Here is a 24,517-nt window from a genome sequence, read left to right as displayed (position 1 = left end):
TGCTTTTTATGATTCTCTTTTTTTGTGGTGGTAATATGTACAGTGCAAGAATAAAAAAACAACAGCTTACTGACTTATATTCTATTAGATATATAAACCACTTTTCGTTCTTATCTTTGATTTAAGAGAATTAAATTAGCAGTATTTTTTATTATTTATTTTGACTAGACTATGCTTACAAAGTTGGTTTTCGTTTTGTTTTGTGTTTCTGAAGGTCTTGCTAATTATAGACTTCTGAAGTTTGTGCCTAATTTGGATTTACGACCTCTCTACTAGCAGCTTCATTTTTTACCACAAAAAAAAAAATCATTTCGCAATAACTTTTTCGTCGCTCAATATTTTTTCACAATTTCTCAAAAAACTTCTCTAGTTTGGGATTCCGTATCGATATTCATAAATGGTGATCTGTTTTTGAAGATATTTCGATGTTCCTTGGGGAACTGAAAATCTCCATATAAAATGTCTTTGGCGGCCATTTTGTTTTTGGTATTTTTATCAAAAAGTAAAATGTGGACTATACAAAATCAGGTAATAAGAAGCTAGTCTAAAAAACATACAAATCGGTAAAGTATTCTTCGAGATATGTGAAAAATACAACGAGAAGGTTCTTGAGGAATACATTTTGGTTTAGTGTCCATAAATACGTCTGTTGCAAAATGATAGCATATATAAATCACAACTGTTGTACAAAGTACAACAGCCCGAAGGTTAAGTCCCATTTAAGACCACTTTTTGAGAAGGGTTTACCTCATTATGATACGTTTAATGCAATAGTTTAGCAGAATAACCGGGAGGTATCGAAAGTAGTAATTTTGTTTCAAAAAAGGATCCCTCTTTTTTGGCTTTTTCGGTCTTTACTTATTGAAAGCGGAATTACCCTTTTACCTCCAACGTTTCGGCTAGTGGTTGGAGCCTTCCTCATGGAGGTTATATGTATTATTTCAAATTTGTTAATATCCCTAGCTCCATCCAGCTGAAAAAATTGGCTCCTTGAGAATTGGTTTAGAGGAGTTGTCCATTGTGCACTAAAAATTTACGAATATTGTTTTGGTTCACCGATACCTAAAATGCACTTTTAAAAAATCATATTTTATCATTTCCAACTAAGGAGTTGCTCCCTTGTAGAACCAATAAGGAATCCAAACATCAAGCACCACTGCAGAAGGCTATCTGGCGTAAAACTCGTCTAGCCTAGAACGCGTTGGGGCATCAACCATTCCCAGCTATCAGTAGCTTCGACTAGGTGGCCTCGCAGAATCAGGGCACTGGGCGTCATTGAGAGGCCGGCGTCTCGAAGGTCTCCGAATCGGGACTCCCATAGCCACTGGAGCCATCGTCTCGGTGAGGACCAAGATTGCTAGGGTGGTGCTGCTGCTGGGTAGGATTCTGCAGATGGCTGCCACCAGCTGATTGCTGCTGCGGTGATTGTTGGGGAGGATGAGGGTGATGCTGCGTCTGCTGATTCGAAGGAACCGGCGGATGTTGCTGCTGTTGAGGGAGTCCTTGCTGCTGCTGCTGTTGTGTTAGACCGAGTTTGTCTGCTACGTATGGAGATCGATTAACGGCTGGCGGCATACGTCCACTGCCGACATTACCGATGAGATTTTCTCCGGCTGGCTGCAAGAAAGAACAGAAAATCGAGAAGGGAGCTTTAGATTAATTAATTGTGAAAAATGTCCCCTGTGGACAAGGGCGTGAAAGACGAGCAAAGCACAGGCACGGTTCTCTCCAGACAGTTATTATTACAAAAAAAATCTCCATCAAGTCCGTGCTCACCAGTCGATTGCTAGAGCTTAACGGCATATCTCGGTAAAGTTTGAAAATTACACCTTTTTGATGATATGAGAATGGTATTCTATAAAAAAAAAACAATGACATTTACTCGGCAACCAGAAATTCAAGTTAAAAACGAACCCCGATGGTTTGCATGATGTATCGTTCAAATGAGCGGGGTGCACGGAATGTGATTATTTACAAAGCAATATTTACATTCATAATTTCACAATTCTGACAACACACTACGAAAGAATAAGGCGACCAGACGTCCCGCGTTTCGCGGGACAACGCAATTTTCAACATTATATTACTGCGTCAAGTCTAATTGTTTGACTAAACTGAAAAGTTAGATCATGATTTAGACCTAAAATGTTTGTAGAATACACATCCAATACGAATAATGTTTAATTGGGAACAAGATCTGACAGGGTGTCCCGCGTTTCGCGGGACATATATGGTCGCTTTACGAAAGAACTAATATAACGCCTGACGTAATATATGTAAAATATGAAATTACGTAAGTTTCATAGTATTTGCACTTGAAATGCCCCATTTTTATGAAATTATACCTAGCGTGACTGGATATTTTTGGGATCCGTTCAATATTAAGTTCAATGTCACGAATAATTACGTAACATATACTTGCTTTAATATGTCGGGCACATATGACGTGAATTCACATGATTTGTCTATAAGTGAAGAACATCTTAAAATTTTTAAATCATGGTTGATGGCAGCACAAATGACCAGTCCTCGTTGATTTTTTACGGTTCCGGTGCTACAAAAAACAGTTCAATTATATGGTGACATTCGATCCATAATGCCTCATAGCACTTGGGTTTTTAAACATGAGTTAATTATGGAAAACACCTGTCTGTTCCCCATGTCAGGGGCAGTTGATCATCGTCCGAGTGCCAGAGAAGAACTCTAAGCTAAACTGCGCACTATGGTCCTCCGAACATTTAGGGGTAATGGTCCTCCGGAAATCTAGGGGTTTGGTGTCAACCGTTAAAAACACATCGGCACAGGAACGTCTATGAGAGAATACGGACCAGAACAATCGGCAAAGATCACAGCAACGGAAATGGACTAGCGATTGGAAACTCGATACGTGGAACTGCAAATCTCCCAACTTCATCGGAAGTACTCGCATACTCTCCGATGTACTGTACCCGGGTTTGGCATCGCAGCGCTGCAGGAGGTGTGCTGGACAGCAGCAATGGAATCAATGGCCGATTCTTCAACTTCAGCATAATCAACGTGCATACACTCTTAAAAATAATGAAAATTACTCTGGACGTAATTCTGGTTATGACTGAATGACACATGATGTAAGTGATGGAACGACACAAAAACGTGCCCTTGAAGATGTATTGAACAAAAAATGTAATTTTAAATGTTAAAGGACACGAAAACGATGGAACTGTGATCGACATTTGCCGAATCAGACACTAACGTATTTGAAACTCGACACAAATTTAGGTCATTCGGCTCGCTTCTTTTATGTGCATCCCAAAAGACGTAAATCACATTATTTTTTGGTACTGTGTAGCCCACACTCCGGAAGCACTGATGATGACAAGGACGCATTTTACACGCAGCTCGAACGCGAGCACGACTGCTGCCCAAGATACTATGTCAAGACCATCATAGGAGATTTAAACGCTCAGGTTGGCCAGAAGGAGGAGTTCAGACCGACGATTGGAAAGTTCAGCGCCCACCGGCTGACGAACGAGAACGGCCTACGAATGATTGATATTGCCACCAAGAACTTTCAGCACAGCCTCCCGTATCGGTACACCTGAAGATCACTTCAGCAGGCAGAATTGCAAATCGACCACATTTTGATTGATGGACGGCACTTCTCCAACATAACCTACGTCAGAACCTATCGTGGCGCTAACATTGACTCCGATCACTATCTTGTGACCGACGCCTGCCTCGATACAATATCTAGCGTGACTGAAACAACCAGATGTCACCAAAGCATACGCGCAACATCTAGAGGCAGCGTTGCCGTATGAGGGCGAGCTCCATAGGGCCCCTCTTGGGGACTACTGGAGGACAGTCGAAGCAGCCATTAACTACGATACCGAAAGCATTGTCGGATGTATTGATTGTTCAAGCACAATCGAGTGCCAAAAGGTTTTGGAGGAGAAAATGCAGTGCGGGCTGCAATGCTGCAGTACGGTACGCGGCAAAACGTGGCACGATACAGACTGAAGCGGAAACAGAAAACTCGCCAATTCCGGGATGAAAAGCACCACATTGAAGAGGAGGAATGCCATGAAATGGAGTTGTTGTATCGTTCTCAAAAACGCGGAAGTTCTGTCAGAAGCTCAACGCATTTCGCAGATTCTTCGTGTCGCGAGCTGAAATGTGCAGGGAGAAGGATGGGAGCATCTTGACGGACGGACGCGAGGTGATCGAAAGGTGGAAGTAGCACTACAATGAACACCTGAATGGCGCAGAGACTACAGGCACAGAAGGTCAGGACAGCGAAGGCGATGGCTTCGTCAGAACAGCGAACAGTGGAAACAAACCAGCTCCCACGATGGGGGAAGTCAAGGATGCCATTCAACAGCTGAAGAAAAACAAGGCCGCCGGCAAGGATGGTATAGGAGCCGAACTCATCAAGATGGGCCCGGAGAGGTTGGCCACTTGCCTGGATCGGCTGACAGTCATAATCTGAGAAAGGGAACAGCAAGGCGTTATATGCCCTATCTACAAAAAGGGCGACAAACTGTAATATGAAAACTGTCGTGTAATCACTTTCTTAAACACTGCCTACAAAGTGCTATCCCAGATTATCTTCCGTCGTCCATCACCTGTAGCAAATGAGTTCGAGGGAAGTTATCTAGCAGGTTTTATCGACGGCCGCTCTACAACGGACCAGATCTTTTTCGTGCGGCAAATCCTCCACAAATGCCGTGAGTACCAGATCCCTACGCACCACCTGTTCACGATTTCAAGGCGGCATACGACATTATTGACCGTGTATAGCTATGGAAGATCATGGACGAGAACAGCTTTCCCGTAAAGCTCTCTAGATTGATTATAGTAATAGTTTGTTCGAGTCTTGCCGAGGACTACGAAAGGGAGATGGACTTTCGTGCCTGTTGTTCAATATCGCGCTTAAAGGTGTCATTCGGATAGCTGAACTTAACGTCGAGGAATGATTTTCACGAAATCTGGCAATTTGTTTGCTTATTATTAATATTGGATATTATTGGGAGACAATTTGGAACGGTGGGAGTTTTGTTCACCCGCCTGCAACGCGAAGCAACAAGAGTCGGATTGCTGGTGAATGCATCGAAAACAAAGTACATGCTGGTAGGCGGAACTGAACGCGACAGGACCCGCCTAGGAAGCAGTGTCACAATAGACGGGGATACCTTCAAGGTTGTGGACGAGTTCGTCTACCACGGATCTTTGCTGAAATACGAAGGCGCATCATCTGTGGAAGTCACGCCTACTATGGGCTCCAGAAGAAACTGCGGTCAAGAAAGATTCATCCCCGCACCGAATGGACGAAGCAAAAAACGCTCATAAGGCCGGTATTCCTCTACGGGCATGAGACGTGGATTATGCTCGAGGAGGACTTGCAAACTCTTGGGATTTTCGAACGCCGAGTGCTAAGAACGATCTTCGGCGGCGTGCAGGAGAACGGTGTGTGGCGACGAAGAGTGATCCACGATCTCGCTCAACTCTACGGCAAACCCAGTTTACTGAAGGTGGCGGAAGCTGGAAAAATACTGTGGGTAGGGCATGTTGCAAGAATGCCGGACAACAGCCCTGTAGATGGTGTTCGTTTCGAATCCGGTCGGAACAAGAAGGCGTGTTTGTTTGGAGAAGAACCCTTCAACAGTTCATCAAAAATTTCCTGATGAAAACCTGTTTTTCCATGGTATAATTACTTGCAATGTCGAACTAAATTCATGAAAAATAAGAAATGTTGCGAAGGAAGAAAGTGCTGGCTCGAAAATCTATATTGGACAGTTATAGTTTTATGGACAGTGCATTTAAGCTATTGAAATCGACTGGAGATCACAGATTTGAGATAACATTTTTTTTTCTGATAATAACAGTCTGGGGAGCACCGTGACAGGGTTCACAGGGAAAAGGTTGGACAGTGGCGGGATTTTTCTGGCATGAGTGTGAGTGAGCAGCAAACGGAGCAGTACCAGCAAAAAAAAAGTTAAATATCTCTTTTTCGCAAAAAATTAATTAACTTTAGCTAATTAAACATCGCAGAGTAGGAAAGTTTTTGTTTTTTAATTTTCAACTCCTTTCGCTCTCGTTGCAGCATGATGTCAGCCCGAGAGCCTTTCTTTTGGCGAGTGCTTCCTTTTTTCTCTCTATGATCTTTGAGTGCACCCCACTTGGTTTCATCTTCGGACAACGATGGTCTGTTAGTTGTGCTTATATACTGCCTTTTCTCCATGGCATGATAGGAAGCTGCATTGTGCGATTTGTTGCAGATTTCGTCCGTCCGTCCGAGATGAAAAATGAAAATTAGTTCGCCCAATTATATCAAAACCCTCCAAAAATTTGACGAAGCTCGATGGTGCTGTGACCAGTAAATGAAAAAGAGGGAAATCATATGCACGCAAAAAATCTTGCGATCGTGTTTTATTATTTCGCTCATTTGCCTTCGTACGCGTCGCTCTTTTTCTCTCCTAATTATAATTTTTTAATTATCTGGAAAAGATTAAAGATGCGGAGGCAAAGTTATTATCCTTTTTATAATTAATTTTCTTTTGTTCCAGGCTTTATGTTTTCCTTGACTTGCACACTGACAGTGTAGCCTCGCGGAAGTCAGTCAGTTGACGGACTGACAGTGCGTTGTTTTCCCAAGTAGACGGAAAAAGGTCCAATTAATTTCAACCGTGCGCGGTATTCCTATGTTGGTCATTTATCATCCACGCATATTTGTTGTGTGCAGGTTTTGTGAGCAAGATTTTATCATACCGTAAACTAAGTTAAACAGACTTTGTAATTTAAGCTCAAAACCCGTATAAATGAATATTTTATCCAGAACAGATTCAAACCCGTGAAGGTTGAAACAATAACTTTTTCGATACTCTGTTTTAATCAATAACTTAATTTTGTTCAATTAGTCAATTACTTATAGGCAACAGTTCTGTTCAAAGAATTATTTAATTTTCTCTCTGATCTAATGATCCCCAATAGAACCATTCACGATCTTCTATGATCCTGGAGTAATTACCATTGACAGTTTGATTAATAACAACTCGCGACTCGACCGCTTATAGCCTGTTGGATCGTTTCATCTTGCTTCAACCACCGATGGAGTGGAACGTATCAACAAAGAATTTGTAATTAAATTTTTGGGTCAAGTAATTTCCCGTTTAAATTTTTATTGTCACTTGGAGTGAGAAGAGCGACTGCGAAAGCATCCCTGAAAACAACGGAAAAGGCCAGTAGCCACTCGCCAGTAGCAGTAAATCATTTCCAGCTTGTGGTTTCTTGAATGGTCCCTCTTTCTTTTATACTTTTTCACACATTTTTGGAGGTCCACGATGAAGTTTGACACAAGAAACATTGAAATAAATTGAATAGCTTTGGAGTCAGTCACCCTCCCGCTTCCCATTAAAATGGTTCCTTCGGCCGGCCTTTTATCCATGATGGGCCATCAGCAGAACTCTTGCGTTCGGGCTTCGCACGTTTCGCTCGAATTAATACTCAGACCATGCTGGCCGGAGAATTTTGGTGTGGGTTGTAGAGAACTGAGCTTTCTAACAAGTGAAAATTCAACAACTTTTCCACACGTATAATAAAGTGAATGATTTCATGAACCCATTTTCCCAGTGTCGGCGTTTGATGGTCGTCGGCGCCATGCTTCCCGTGGATTTGCCTTTATGCGTTTTACGAAGCAATGGAGAAGTTATTTTTTCACTTGGCGAACATTTGAACAGTTTGTTTGTATTCAAACGTAATTTCAAGTAACATTGGTCTTTTTTCGATCAGTTTTATATCCATATGTAATGAAACAACAAAAGCTGTTGGGAACCAGAATTGGTTGGCAAAAACTGTGAGAACGTTATTATTTATTTAGTTGGTGTTATATCAATTAATTTGATAAAACCTCGTTAACGATGTTACGCCAATTTGCTCAGTCCATGGCTGTGTCCCTTCAGCTTCGATTTTGGCCCACTTTCTCCAGATCTTATTGCACCTGATCAAGCCACCTCGCTCGCTGTGCTTCCCGCCTTCTTGTGCCAACCGGATTCGACACAAACACCATCTTTGCAAGAATTGTTGTCCGGTATTCTTGCAACATGCCCTGCCCAGCGCACTCTTCTAGCTTTCGCAACAAAGATCATCCTAAGCACCCTTCGTTCGAACACTCCAAGTGCTTGCAGGTCCTCTTCCAGCATGGTCCATGCTTTATGTCCATAGAGGACCAACGGTCTTATTAGCGTTTTGTACATGGTACATTTGGTGCGGGGGTAAATCTATCTCGATCGCTGCTTCTTCTGGAGCTCCGTATTTCACGACTAACGTTGTTATCAGCCGTTAAAAAGGATTCGAGGTAGACGAACTCATCAACCACCTCAAAAGCATGTAACTTCGTTTTTGACACATTTACCACCAGGCCGACTTTTGTCGCTTCACGTGTCAGACGGGTGTACAGATCTGCCACCGTTCCAAATGTTCTGCCGACAAGATCCATATCATCCGCTAAGCAAACAAATTGACTAGATCTTGTAAAAATCACCTTCTAGCGCAATGTTGAACAGTAGGCACGAAAGTCCATCACTTTGTCGAAGTCCCCGGTGGGATTCGAACGAACTGGAATGTTCGCCCGAAATCTTCACGCTTTTCTGCACACCGTCCATCGTTACTCTTATTAGTCTTGTGAGCTTCCCGGGAAAGCTGTACTCGTCCATGATTCTCCATAGCTCTTCGCGGTCGATGGTATCATATGCCGCTTTAAAATCAATGACGTTGGGACTTGGTATTAACGGCATTTCTGGAGGATTTGCCGTACAGTAAAGATTCGGCTCGTCGTTGTGCGGCCGTTGATGAAACCAGCTTGATAATTTCCAACAAACTCATTTGCTATTGGTGATAGACGACGGAAGATAATCTGGGATAGCACTTTGTAGGCGGCATTCAGGATAGTGATCGTGAGTGTGAGAACTTAATTTTTGTAAATTGAGAAAATTCACGTCAAAAATACACTTTAAAAACTCGAAATTTGCCTGTAACTCACAAGATTTTAAAGTTAACGGCGTGCTGCCTTCAGCAAAGTTGTAGGTTTTAGCTAGATCTACAACTTTTTCATATGGAACTTTATGGAGAAATGTGAAAGCACCTTCTACTCGTCGAGTCATTGCTTCCATTATCTTCCTCGCCTGTTTATCTCCTTCAGCTTGATTGAATGCTTCGATCAAACCATCTATCAGTTCTCTGTTTGCTGATTCACCGTGCAGATGGAGATTCAACTGTTCTATGACAGTATCACCTATCACCACAGACAAACAGACGTAACACTTAGAACAAATTTCATTAAAATCCATCGCGCAGCGTACTGGTTGCTCATCTGGTGAGCAGGTTGAACGAAACACAATTTTGTGCATGGCTGATGGCGGTAGTATGAAACGTCAAATACGAAGAAAAACGATGCACGCGCCTCTAGGAGTGAGTTTTGAAACATAGCAAATTTTAATTGTTCGTTAAATGTGTTGTCGATGAAAGTTTCTTTAGTGTTACGTCTGTTTGTCTGTGGTACCACTGTCGGAACTCTTCCCGAAGATACACCTAGCCCGTCGTCCCCTCCCTCACGTATTATCAGCGAAGTAAGGAGGCGAACGTGTTCAATTCCGATGATAATTCCCGGACTATAGTATCTGTATAACTACGAACTGGTAAACCTTTCAAGTGATTTTAGGAACGAAAATAAGACCTCCATCACAGACAAACAGACGTAACACTTAGAACAAACCGCGATCAAAATCATAGTCACGAAGACATGTGCGCCCAATGCTAGAATCGGTGTATTTGGCCGATGGACCATCAGATGGCGGTAGTGTGTAAACGTCAAACGCGAACATAAATGATGCGAGCGCTGCGGGTGGTGGATTGGCCACGTACCATATATTTGAATTGGCCGTTTAAAAGGTGGTCAATGGACATTGGTGAGAGTGTGACGTCTGTTTGTCTGTGCCTCCATCCATGTTCAATCCCGCGGTATTTCAGACGCTTTTCTGCCCCTCCTCTGTGTCATACAGTAGAATCCTACAATCAAAATAGCTTTCTAGATGCTAACACAACTGCATCGGTACCTTGAGGTGGTTAAGTGCGTAGGCTATCGCTTCCCACCTTGCGCTATTGAAGCATTCCTCACATCCAGAGTGACAACCGCGCAGTAACGAATTCCGATTACTTTATGCTCGAGTGCCACCTCAGTTGTATGAACAATCGACTGGATAGCGTCAAGAGTAGATTTACCATTCCTGATTCCAAACTGATTTTTGGACAGGCCGTCCGTACCTTCCGTATACGGTACCAGCCTGATGAGGACCAACCTCTCCAACAACTTGCATGTCGTATCTAGTAGACAGATCTGTAGACCGACGGGTCATATAGTGGTTTCCCCGTCTTTGGTAATAGCACCAATTTCTGTTGTTTTCATATATCCGGGAAGATTTCTTGATCTATGCAGCGTTGCATCGCGGTTCTGAACATGTCCGGATCCGCATTGACTGCCGTTTTAAGAGCAACCAGAGTTGCTTGCTGTCACTATCAACGCTTAAAATTTGCTGATTTGTACAGGCCGACTGCGATACAATTCGGATCAATCTATATCACATCAACATCATGCTGTCTACTCCATCAACAGTGCATTGATGGTGATAAACTACGGATATCACTGATGGGTTAAGTTTAGCCCTAAATTAAGCAAATACAATGGCAATTTATCAGTACAATATTGTGCTGCACCTATCTTGAAACCAAGGCGTATTCAGCTCTTCCTGGCTACAGAGTACAATGAACCAGCCTTGATTGAAACTATGTGTTGGTCACTGAAAACATACATAGCATGGATAATTGCCACGTGGTCACTCATTCCGCACTGATTATGATCTACAGTGCGTTGTCGCATCACCGCTGTTAGTTGTCAAACCAAAATGATATTGATAGCTGGCAAGTGATATTGATAGTTTTAGAGCATCAGCCATCAGATGATTTGATTGATATTCAGCCCTGGGCAACCTACGGGATACCATCGGGTCCCGCTAGCTCTTCGTTCGTCATCCTCACTACTTCTTTAATTTCATTTATTTTGTTAACATCAGATTAAAAAGAGTAACACTGAATCAACAGTTTAAACAGATTACACTGAATCAACAATTTCACGCCACAATACTCGGTCTGTGGCCGCATTTCTCCATCCTCGGTTCTGCCACACGCTCGCCAAATCACTGTGTTTTTGATCTTTTCCTCCAAAACCTGGTTACATTCCTTGTCGAATCAATCGTTCCGTCAACACCGTCTCACGTATCCGACGTTGCTCCAAGCTGCATCGTTGATGACTGCTTTTACTGTATCTTAGCAGTCTTCGAGAGGCGCTACAGCTCACCCTCTTCTGGTACTGCAGTCGCGAGGTTCTGCGCGAACGCAGTTGCGACATCCGGTTGCTTAAGCCGCTCTAGGTCATAGTACGTTGTGATTCTGTCTGCTGTGGTGATCTCCAGGTGTATCGATACGGAAAGCTGTGCTGGAAGGCGGGAAAAGGCCACGGAGCCATAGAGAGTTCTAATTGGACGTGTAATCCCAGAGATATGGACAAAACACTTTTGTTTGTTTTTTAGGCATGACACTACTACGGTAATACGAAAAAGTGATGAGATGGACTGTAGTGCCTATAGTTGTAGTATTGCGCAAGAAATTGTTATACAGAGAGCCGTAGTTATATTTATTAAGTCTGAGACCATTTACGTAATATTAAAAGTGATAAGACCATTTACGTACAATAAATGTATCATCGTACCTGCCATACGATATACGAATGTGAAAATGATATCTTTGGCCAAGAAAGCTCTCAGTTAATAACTGTCGAAGTGCTCATTGAACATTACGCTGAGAAGCAGGCTCTTTCCCAGTGAGGACGTAATACCAAGAAAAAGAAGAAAAGTAATGAAAGTTGGGCCTCCTATTTGAATCAATTAACATTTTTTTAACTTGTTAAAATCGGTGCACCTTTCGTATTTTTCGGAAGAGCAACTCTAGTGTTAACTTTTTTAACTATATTGTTTTCGTCGTCCTTTTTTCCTTGGTGCCTGCTTCGTGAACCCCCGTGGCTCCATTTCTTTTTATTAGATATATATTATTTTAGAGATAAACTGATTTAATTTTACGCTTCATATGTTTACAATCCTTGAGAGTAATAATCAATATCAAATAATCTGATTTCGATGAATGAACAGCCAAGTCAATTTATTTTTTCTCCATGCCTTTGCTCTGGTGTCCTGGTCCGAGCGGGAGTGTTTTTTTTTGTGTGTGCCACCGTTCAGGATCGGGAATGTGTCTACAGCAAGTGCTACCCCACACGTTGCCCAAGTCGCACTTTTGCTCTCCAATTGTGTGTACGAAATTGAAACGGTAGTCGGTGTTCTACACAAACGACATTTTTCTGGTTTCCCCACTTAAGCTTCATCCTTCATGTATGTTGGTATTGGAGAGGGTGTGCGTGGGAGGTACTACTGAATGAAGTAGATAAATGCGTTGAGGTAGGTTCGACGCGCAACGGCAGTGTTTTTGTTGCCTTCTTTGTTAAGCGTCTGAAGGAGACCCACAGTGGTTTTCAACCGGAGGAAATCCCTCGTATGGGGGAAATTGGTCGTCCCAGAGGGAGAAAATCTCAAGAGTTGCGTGGAATAAAAGAAGGTTGACAACCACTGCCCTATTCAAATAATGGATCACTGGTGAAGAAAGCGAAAGAAATTGCCGACCGGTAATGTATAACGGTCGGCTTGTTTCTTGTTATATGCTTTTAGGCCGAGTGTGTGCCCAAGTGAAAACGAGATGGCGAATGCGATCACTGATGGGAAGTGATGGAATTCATTTACAACTTTTAGGTGGGAAAAGTTTAAATTAGATTTGAAGTTTTCGCCGCCGAATGGACTTAAATTCGTGCGGTGGCTCCATGAAGAGGTTTACAGTTGATTTGGCTGTAGGAAAATATATCCATCTTGGGAAGTCGGGGTATGAGATTTGCTAGAGTGGAGATGCAGAGGTATTCTCAGTCTCTAGAAGCAATAATCATAAGTAAGTGATAAATCCCATTCCGTATTTTGGATCGATTTGGATTATTTGGATCGCGGTGCAATTCTATTAAATTCCGATCAATCACGGAGTAGCAACCATCGACATGTACGGTCAGTACAATACTAAAATATATGCTGGCTATTATTATTTGATCTCTAGTGGAATTATATGGTATAGTACTAAATCTCAGGAATATTCTGAAATCCCAAGAAGTATTTCTCTGGAAATTCTTCGCGGGATTGGCAATTCCTCTAAAATATTTTTGTTGGTGCGCTGTGTCATTGTTACATTACTATTGTTTGAATGAATTGCATTTGAAATCACTCACTTTCTTCATTTTACATTGATCTCTATTAGCCAATACAAAACAATAAAAAAAAACGTATACTATTTCCGGTGGTTTATGAGCTGTCCTTAAGGTGAAGATGAATCGAAGCCAAACCTCAAATTTTCAAGAGCACAAATCTGTAGAATCGAACACCCGTTTGAGCTGAAAACTTAATCGATTAATCACCACCAGTCACTCCAATCGATTAAGTTTTAGGCTAAAACGGATGTTTGGTTCTTCAGATTTGTGCTTTTAAAAATTTGAGGTTTGGCATCGATTTATCTTCACCTTAACAACCAATCTTTCTAGTCTCGTAACGAATCATCACTGTCTGTCAGTGCACAAAAAAGCGAAACCATCAGGATAATGACTTTTACTGTGCGGATTTGCTTGTCTCCCGAACGCTGAGTTGACGGTTTGGTGGTATGGCTCTTTTTCCTCCTTGATCACCATCAAACGATTGTAGGCACGGAGTTGGGTTGATTTTTTTTCTCATCTTCCCGCACCAGTTTATTACAGAATTTTAATTAAATTCATTAAACATATTTTCAATTCAACCAAACGTTTGTTGTATGGTTTAATTTTTTCGTAATTAAAATAATTCTGTGGGTGGTGTGTTGTGGTAAAGTTACGTCAACGGTCGGAAACAATACAATTTGAGTGGTTCTGAGCTGCACGGTTGGGGTTGCACTTTGTCGTCGGTTTTACCACTAATGAAAATTGTGTGATAATTTTACGTAATGGCTGAGGCCATGGGGGAGTAGCAACTAAATTTGAATGGGAGACAACATCTTCATTGGTTGTGACGATATAAACTTCTTATCCAGATGCTGTTCGATATTTATTTCCACAAAACCGAAATAACAGATACAGTAAGGACCCGATTTTGTCAGCCCCTCGATGAATTTTAGGCTGACAAAATGGGGTACCTGAAAAAATCGGGACATCTTACTATTGTTTCTGTTTGACGTGTTGTTGACTTTTGATGTGTAAATATTGGTTTACTGACCGCATTACTAACAAAGTAGCCTTTAAAGAGAAAATGGATTAAACACAAATTAAGTAGGGAGTAAAGCTTACCATTTTTTGAAAATAAAATAGACAAGTTAAAAGTGTTTGAGATGGAAGAATATTGAGATGACAAAATAGTTATTTATGCAACAAGTTGCAAAATGATGATTTTTTCAGCACGAGTTGTACGTTTATCCAACGAGGCTCGCCGAGTTGGATAAATACAACGAGTGCTGAAAAAATCGAGTTTTGCAACGAGTTGCATACAACATTTTTTGCTATTTCAAAAAATGCTATTAAACTGGATGAACTCTAAGCACAAACAAACATTTCAAGAGAACCCACATGGGTATACAGCCATGCGTAGTTTCAATTCAGTATTTTTCAATCACGTAGGCTGTGATACAGTAGTTCCCATGAATGTCACAAATTTTCTCACTCCCATCGGTATCATGCAGAGCTATACTTCCTATTGAATGAATGAACAGGTAAGACATTGAGGACAGTAGCTGACTACCAAAGCTGGACGATCCGATCCCACATCAAAATCGCCAACCTGTGTCGGAACCAGATCGCACAACGGGCTTAGACTCTAGTGGAGTGACTCGCCGTGTAAACCAAATGGACAGTCACTTCACTCGAATCGAGAATTGTCACCTGGCTATACGATACCGACTATTCTTACCTCACGTCGATTTTACGACCGGTGACCCCAAGAATCAGATACAATTGTGCTTATTCTGTGCGGCATGGCGGTGAGGTGTCGACTCGCTTCAATTTGATTAACATCACCCGAGATGAGAACGACTCATCTCGACTCACACGCAGCGCAGAATAAGCATGGCATGAAGAGACTGGGTTATTAGGTGGACGCTTACCAAAACAGTACTGAAAAGTGCTACTTTTCAGCACCGAAAAGAGTGCTGAAAAGTAGCACTTTTCAGCATTGTTTCTTTTGGTAGGAAAAGTAGGCCGTTATGTTGATCAACTTCTCAATGAAAAGTTGATTGATTTACAACGGAATTGCAAAAAATATATTACAGGTTCATTATTTACGTAACGGTTTATGTTAAAAGGAGGTGATATATAGTTTCTTACGTGCCAAACAATTTATTTGTAATTTTCATACAAAATTCTTACAATTGAACATATTTAGCTCAAACGAACAAAAAAATCGCTCAAACGTTTCCATTTCCAAAAAAAAAAAAAACAATTGTTATGTCTTGCATCTTTATAACTCAAAGACGATGTATTTGAATGAATTTATAACAAAAAATAGACTGAGAGACATTAGCATAATGGACGCACATAAGATTATATTCAAAGCCAAGTTTCTCAAAATCTTCGAATGCTCCATCGGTTTTTTCATATGCCATTTTTACTCATATTCTGGAAATTTCAGTGTTACAGTACCATGAATGCATCTAATAGGCATAAAGCAGCTAATATTTGTAGAAAAGACAATTTCAATGCTTAATTTTACTGTAAAGTATTGAGTTTACTGACAAAAGTGGTAGTTTTACTCTGTTTCATGGGTTCTTCTTCAAATATCGAAACCTCATTTTGTTTTGCATCCCGAACAAGTTCGTTCAAATTCCGTAGAGCATAAATGATTGTGGGATTGCTCAAAGGAGCACAAAGCTGAGGGGCAGGCTTTGACTCAGTTGGAACGTATCGCCAGAAAGAAGTACATGAATAATCAATAGTCAAATGTTTTATTGCGCAACAGTTTTATCTGAGCTAGTTTTACTGGCTTCGATTTAAAAATATATTACTATTTCTAGTGTCCAAAATAGTTTTAAGACAATAATTATGAAATAAAATAGAGAGTAGTGTTTGATCCGTTGAATCTGTTGCATGCTCCTCTGAGGGCGAGCGACGGAATCCGGATCAATTGTGTCCGGTTCGCATTTTTCGGGAAAAAAACGAAAACAAAGTGTGAGGGTGAAAAAAAGGATCGACGCGTCAGTAGATTTTGGTCCGTTGAATCTGTTGCATGCTCCTTTGTGGGTGAGCGACGGAATTCGGATCGTGTCCGGTTCGCATAGTAACCGCACTATCGGTATCGATCATCCGTGTATATATTCACGTATTCATTTAAATTTATAAATTTATCGTTTACCAAAACGAATCCTTTCCCATATCCAAACTCCCAGTGTTTTCTTGTGGAAGTGCAGAGGACTCCTCGGCTTCCATAAAGCAAGTAACAGTCAACATTTCCCTCCCATTCCCAAATTGACCTGCATTAGGACGCAGCCGGCGCCGGTATTGTTTGTTATAACAATGAGAGCATCTGCTTGTTCCCTGTGTAAGTACAGCTCTTCTTGCAATAACGGAGTAGCAACTGCGGGCGGTCAATCATGCTCACACAGTTCGAACGAAACGTGTAAATTTCTGATACATATAATGCACATAATTGGAGCGTGGAACATCATGGATATTTACATGATATGTCATGTAAACCTCAATTATATGTCATGTAATTCAGCAAGATTCTGTGTGATTACATGACATATAACACATTTTTACATGATTTCAGACTTAAATTTACATGACGTCATGTTTACATCGCATAAATGAAGTTTACATGACTTGTAAACTTCATTATTTTTAACTGTGCATGCTCAATATTTATGAAATGAAATTGACTACCATTTCCAGGTAATTTGACATATTTTAGTGAAATATTTCAACAAAGTCTCTATACAAAATCCAGTTTTCACAATATAAGTCTGTTTAAATATCTTTTCAAAATATCGAGTATTTTCTCTCTTCTACCGTTATTGAGATTTTTAGAGCAAAATACACTCCCGTGTAAAAGTTTGGGTTCACCCCCTCAAAAACATACAAAAGTGTTCTGTCCATATCTCTGTGATTACATGTCCAATTGAAACACTTTAAGCCGCATCCGAAAGGCAAAGAGTTATTCTTACTTCGTTTGTATTTTTCCAAATGCATTTTTTCGAATTTTGTATGCTAAATGTTTACTTAAAGTCTCGACATTTTTTAAAAAACACACTGAAAAATCATATCTAATTTCCTTAGCATTGGATCGGCCAAAATTTTAAATCAAAGTGTCATTAGAATCGTAATCTTATATTCTTTGAATCAGTATCAATTAACGCTTAAGCTGCAACAGTTTATAAGCAAACTTCTAAGATTGCACTAAAACTTGAAAAGTACTAATCTTGCGACAAAACAATCCAACAACAGTGCACGTTTTATTTTAGCTTTGTGCACAAGCAAAAAACTAGAAGACTAGATAACTTTGCCAACCATTTCTCCAGTTTAGTGCCTTTGAAAACGTGAGTAGGGGCACCATAGTGTCGACCATAGTGACGGCCATCTTTAGATTCCGAGATGTTTCACCTTAATGGTTTATCCAGCATGAGGGGTCGTCCGTAACATACATCACGCTCTTTAGGAGAAGAGAATGAAACGTGACGACGATCCATATTAAATTTTTAAAGTCTATTATATGAAGTGGGTGAGAAGGTTTTGAAAAGCCGAGTTTTACGTGACGTTATTTATGGACGCTCACTGACGTCAAATACCATCATATGGGATCAGTTTCAATTTGAACACGGTAAAACATGTCGAAAAATATTCAATTCTGAAATGCAGACAAAATCGGGTCAAAAAGCTGATAAAATCGGGGATAGACAAAATCGAATGCGATGTTTTGTATTAAAGTCACCAATGACAACAAAATTGATTTATTGCGAGTCAATTTCCGCAAGTCTGTTTGAAGCAAATTATCCTGCTGTCTAGTGCATTGAGAAGACTAATAGACAGTTATAAAAGCATATTTAACAAGCTGTGTTATAACAGAAACACCCAAAATTTCACAAACGTTTGTTTAAAAATGACGAAAAAGGTTGATGTTTCATACGCCTATGAATAATGATAACAACTAAAAAAATAAAACAAACAAAAAGTTTTAATCTCTTTCGAGTTAGGATTCAGGTCAATAATAATGCTATATGTATGTTATTAGCTGTTAAAAAATAAACGAGCATTTCAATTCAAAATATTTAAAAAATGTTTGGATCCATTAGAGAAACGTAATCCAATAACAGTTTTATCAGTAAATTTTACACCAATTTGAACTGCTTCAGCCATAGTGGTGGTTTTGAGCATTGCATCAATCATTTGAATCAATTGTTTGGTTAAAATATCAAAATCAGATAGTGCACTTTTTATTGTAGCTTAGTGTACTACTAGAAAGCTTTAAATAAATTAACGTTACGTCCCAACTGGGACAAAGCCTGCTTCTCAGATTAGTGTTCTTATGAGCACTTCCACAATTATTAACTGAGAGCTTTCTTTGCCGATTGACCATTTTTGCATGTGTATATCGTGTGGCAGATACGAAGATACTCTATGCTCTGGGAATCGAGAAAATTTCCAACCCGAAAAGATCCTCGACCAGCGGGATTCGAACCCACGACCCTCAGCATGGTCATGCTGAATAGCTGCACGTTTACATTTACGGCTATCTGGGCGTTAATCAACTATTTCTTCAGACCAGTGCCATAGGTAATCGAAATACCGTTGAACTTATCTTGTGTCGTTAATTTTGAGTAATAGCATTGAAATTTTAGTATTAACTTGTCTCAAATGACGAGGTTAGTCGACTCGCGTCATTCGATCTACTTTTGGCTATTTTTCATTGTAAGATTTTTCATCATGCCAATCTGTCATAAAATTGTCTACTTTCCTGCACTGAGTAATGCAGTGTTGAAATAGTTATCGTGCAATCGAAATCAGTTGCACAATGGCTATTACACAATTGTTTTGAGTTGGACAATAAATCATTACACAACATTTTTTTAGAAATTGCAAAACAATGGTAAATGCATTCCGATATGACTTACGATCTTTTGATTTCTGATTCGACAAATAACGTAGACGCTAGGGCATAACTGCAGTGCTCTATTTTTCTTAATCAATTTCTTCTTCTTCTTGCCATTAACGTCCCCACTGGGACAGAGCCTGCTTCTCAGCGTAGTGTTCTTATGAGCACTTCCACAGTTATTAACTGAGAGCTTTCTTTGCCAAAGTTGCCATTTTCGCATTCGTAGATCGTGTGGCAAGTACGATGTTACTTTATGCCCAGGGGAGTCAAGGAAATTTCCATTACGAAAAGATCTTGGACCGACCGGGAATTGAACCCAGACACCTTCAGCATGGCTTTGCTTTGTAGCCGCGGACTCTAACCACTCGGCTAAAGAAGGCCCTATCAATTTCTCTTTCTCAGCTGGGTGACTCGGCTACAATTTTTGATTGAGTAGAAAGTACAAATCGATCTTCGTCATGCCGTATCCAAAAATATTAAAAACTGTGTACAGGTTTCATCGCATCAGACATTTTGGATTCTTATCTCATTCTAGAAACAAGAAGCTTACTTCAAAGGCCTGCTTACCTTCTTGATATATTTAATTGAAACAAGCCTCAGATGCTGATTGAGGTGGACCTTAATGGTTTATTACTTTTTTAGACTCCTCCGACTGCAACTTATAAGTACCTTAAAACGGGGTAGCTTTGATAATGCGGGTAACTTTGATAGTGCAAGACCCACAACATATTAAACGGAATAACGAAGATTCTGTTAATCAGTTAACCCTTCTTCTTCTTCTTCTTTCTGGCGTTACGTCCCTACTGGGACAGAGCCTGCTTCTCAGCTTAGTGTTCTTATGAGCACTTCCACAGTTATTAACTGAGAGCTTACTATGCCAATGACCATTTTTGCATGCGTATATCGTGTGGCAGGTACGAAGATACTCTATGCCCTGGGAAGTCGAGAAAATTTCCAACCCGAAAAGATCCTCGACCGGTGGGACTCGAACCCACGACCCTCAGCTTGGTCTTGCTGAATAGCTGCGCGTTTACCGCTACGGCTATCTGGGCCCCAGTTAACCCTCTAATACCCAAATTTTTATTTTCGATCTAAATATCATTTTTAGTTATCTAAAATCGTTCTATCCACGTTTTGGGCAATGATTTATTTTTATTCGCAAATCTATGAATTTTGGTTTTTGATTTTTATAATTTTTATTTTTGAACATCCCTATCCTTTTTCATTTTTTCTTGAAGCCTCTTCTAGTTACTGATTTTTGGCAACAATAAAAATTCAAGTTTTCACGGTACTTTTAAAAATAATAAATTTCAAATATTTTTCTGAAAATATTTTTATTTTCCGTGTAATTAACGGAAACACAGGTTTGGAATTATTTTAATACCACCAAGCCCTTCTTCTGTTATAGGTTAATAGTAGAAAAATATAAAAGGTACGATTTTTTATATTACACGTTAAATAAACCCCAGGCATTTGTAGGTTATATAAGAATACAATTTTTCAAACAATTTTCAAAAATACAAAAAAGTTTCAAAAGTCATAAAAAACTTTTCTCATATGCGTGTTATGAGTCAAGGTTTAAGCCAAAAATAAAATCATTTTGATTTCCGAGCTACGAAAAAATACACAAAATTCCAAAGTGTACCCCGTCTAAAGGCGGGGTTGGGTATTAGAGGGTTAAGCAAAACGAATGCAAAGGTAAAGAGTATTAGTATGACACTTCATGTCAAAGCTATTTTCATTGGAATCAAGTGCATTTGAGGATTTATATGCATATATTAAAAAATTACAAGATTTTAGCATTTTTGCAATGCTTACAAACAATCTGTTCTACGATCACTATTTGATGAAATCATAATGAGTTCGTCACTTATCCTTGATAGCCTAGTTATAGTAGAACATGAATTCGGTCTCAAATCTCTTAGCGAAAACCATTTTTACAATTTAGGACCATTTTTGTAATCTACACACTAAGCTCATTTTACCGGAAATCTGTGAATTTCACCGTAATCTCAACAGCTGAACAGTTCTGTGAAATAAAACACCGTAATTTCGTCGGAATTTGATGGATTCCGGTGAATTTTTACCGCATACTGTAAAAATTTATCGTACTCCGTTAATTCATTTTACCGAACTGTTCAGTTGTTGAGATTTCACAGGAATCCGTAAAATAATTTAAGTGTGTAAGTCAGAAATTTCCATATAGCGTTAAACGCCTAGAGGTATGCAACGTCCTATTAATGTTCCATAATTCGTTCAATTTTGTTCGATTTATACTCCATTATCAAAGTTAAAACAGAAAACCGATTTTCGATTATATGAAAAATGATATATCCATTCAGAATTAATCTTTTGGCAATCTATCAAGTTCAATCGATAGCCACGATGTCCGTACTTGTTTTAAACATATAAATAGTGATTCTTTGAAAAACATGAACAAATATTGAAGTTTTTTTTTTGAAAAAACTATCAAAGTTACCCAGTTTTATGGTATTGACAAGAACAGCTACAACAAGAGTATGATATTATAGATCTTAACCCATAACACTCCTCGAAAAGGTGATCTACCCAATTTGCCCACGGTTTGTGAATACTTGAAGAGTTCAGACACATATTTGTTAGTAATAATTAGTTATTAGACAAAATGACGTTCCATTTATATAGGTTCAATGATTGTGACAAACTATATTGTTCAACGGGTTTCTGCGTAGTTTACATAGTACAGGACGCCATGTCCACTACAGTTTGTTCGTTTATTCCGCACTACGGCATCTCGTGCAGAAGAATGCATATCATCCATTATTTAGCTTCCATCAATACGTGGAACTATGCAAAGGAATCGAATGTGATGCTGCACATATTCAAGATAAATCAAAACAGACGATAGATAGCAGCGTGTAAAATCTAGCCCCATTGCACTACTGGTGCAACAATATTAGCGCCGGTTTTATTTATCGCTTTCCCAACAAAGTCCTAGTCTCATAGCCGTCCTTTTTTGGGCAAAGCGCAAACATATTACGGAATCCTAAGGGTAATCGTATATCTTCCGGTGGAAGCAACGGCGATACAAGCGTTGTTGTAGTCATAAGAGTAGCAGCAGAGCAGCAGCATTCAGCAGTGTAGTGACATATCCTTTCTCGCATGTCGTCTGTTACAAATCGTCCTTTTTTGGGGCCGATGCGCTATTATCCAGCCACTTGCTCTCTGACTGCATACATATAAGCGTTTGCATCCGGTTCCGGCGCTCTATAAAATTGTGTGTGCGATGATGGAAAGACTTATGCATGCCGCATAGTTTCGCTATAGTGATGCCCCTGTGGAGAGCGTGAAAGAACCACCATATGCGATGAAATCTCGGGCCAAAATGATGGCCAAGTCTCGCCGACGGTTCCCGCCTCTCCCCTGCCATATTCTACGCTGTCATATTGAATCCAGTAAATTTATTAAAATAACAACGCGACACTTTGTTTCGATATCCATCGTCGACTTGGTGGCTTTCATCGTCGTCATCGTCGTCGTCGTTTTCGTTGTCATCATCATCAACATCAAGCAAACGAGTACGAGTACGAGCACGACCAAGGATACGTACCTAGTTTATAGTGTTCAGATATGTGGCTGAGGTTTAACGGAAGAACGCATCGTGCCACTGTAGGACAGAGGTTCTCAGTTATTTGAAGCTCGTGGCGCCCTGAAAATTCTCTGGGTATGATGAAGCGCAGCGTCATGAAAAACGCTCAAGGTTTTTTTTTTTTTTAATTTCTTTATTAGTATCATTCCAAACATTACATTCATTTCTTATATCTAGGTGTTCTGTGTTATTAGACAACACTATCATCCTAATTTGGTAAAACAAATTTAAGATTTAATTAACATTTTGTTAACAACATATTACATTTTATTGCCGTAGCAGTTCAGTTTTTTTTGACAGGTGAGTTGATTTCACCTGCTTTTAAGAGAAAAAAAAAAACGTCTTTAATATACTTAACCTAACTTAACTTAAACATATAACGCATTAATCGTGGCAATAGAAGATTGCAACGATTTTTGCCTGAAATTATTAATGATTGTATTTGACATTTGTTCCAATGTTTCAACATTGGATATTCTATGTAACTCATTGGTACTATACCAGGGAGGAAGCCTCAGAATCATTTTCAAAATTTTATTTTGAATTCTCTGCAGAGCTTTCTTCCTGGTATTACAACAGCTAGTCCATATTGGTACAGCATACAACATGGCTGGCCTGAAAATTTGTTTGAATATCAAAAGCTTGTTCTTAAGACAAAGTTTTGATTTTCTATTAATAAGGGGATAGAGACATTTTACATATTTATTACATTTGGCTTGAATGCCCTCAATGTGATTTTTGAAAGTTAAATTCTTATCTAGCATGAGCCCTAGATACTTAACTTCATCTGACCAATTTATTGGAACCCCTCTCATCGTGACAACATGTCTACTTGAAGGTTTCAAATAAAGAGCTTTTGGTTTATGTGGGAATATTATTAGTTGAGTTTTGGAAGCATTAGGAGAAATCTTCCATTTTTGCAAGTAAGAAGAAAAAATATCCAAACTTTTTTGCAATCGACTACAGATGACACGCAGGCTTCGTCCTTTGGCGGAGAGGCCTGTGTCATCCGCAAACAAAGATTTTTGACGTCCCTGAGGTAACTCAGGTAAGTCAGATGTGAAAATATTGTATAATATTGGTCCCAAAATGCTGCCTTGGGGAACACCAGCTCTTACAGGAAGTCTTTCAGATCTGGAGTTCTGATAATTAACCTGAAGTGTACGATTTGACAGATAACTTTGAATTATTCTAACAATGTATGTTGGAAAATTAAAGTTTTTTAATTTTACAATCAAACCTTCATGCCAAACACTGTCGAATGCTTTTTCTATGTCTAGAAGAGCAAGACCAGTAGAATAGCCTTCAGATTTGTTGGAATGGATCAAATTTGTTACACCTAAAAGTTGATGAGTGGTCGAATGTCCATGGCGGAATCCGAACTGTTCATTGGCAAAAATTGAATTTTCGTTGATGTGGGCCATCATTCTGTTCAAAATAACCTTTTAAAAAAGTTTACTGATGGAGGAAAGCAAACTGATTGGACGATAGCTAGAAGCTTCTGCAGGATTTTTGTCTGGTTTTAAAATTCGTACAACTTTAGCATTTTTCCATTTGTCAGGAAAATATGCTAATTGAAAACATTTGTTAAATATATCAACTAAAAATGATAAGCTAC

At 39.7% G+C, this 24,517-nt stretch overlaps 1 protein-coding gene across 5 annotated transcripts in view; it reads right to left on the bottom strand.

Annotated features, from left to right (window-relative positions):
• Nucleotides 1-858: 858 nt before the first annotated feature.
• Nucleotides 859-24,517, bottom strand: part of LOC5569532 (LIM/homeobox protein Lhx9) — a 395,755-nt gene continuing 372,096 nt past the window's right edge. For all 5 annotated transcript variants that reach the window (XM_021850406.1, XM_021850401.1, XM_021850404.1 and 2 more), the window contains one exon: nt 859-1,617. In XM_021850406.1, the coding sequence (XP_021706098.1) occupies nt 1,273-1,617 (345 nt within the window). In that variant the 3' untranslated portion in view covers nt 859-1,272. The remainder of the gene's footprint in view (nt 1,618-24,517) is intronic.

This window comes from Aedes aegypti, chromosome 3, assembly GCF_002204515.2.
Source record: "Aedes aegypti strain LVP_AGWG chromosome 3, AaegL5.0 Primary Assembly, whole genome shotgun sequence".
NCBI lineage: Eukaryota > Metazoa > Arthropoda > Insecta > Diptera > Culicidae > Aedes > Aedes aegypti.
Note: the sequence above shows the minus strand (reverse complement) of the source record. Positions and strands in the feature narration are given on the sequence as shown.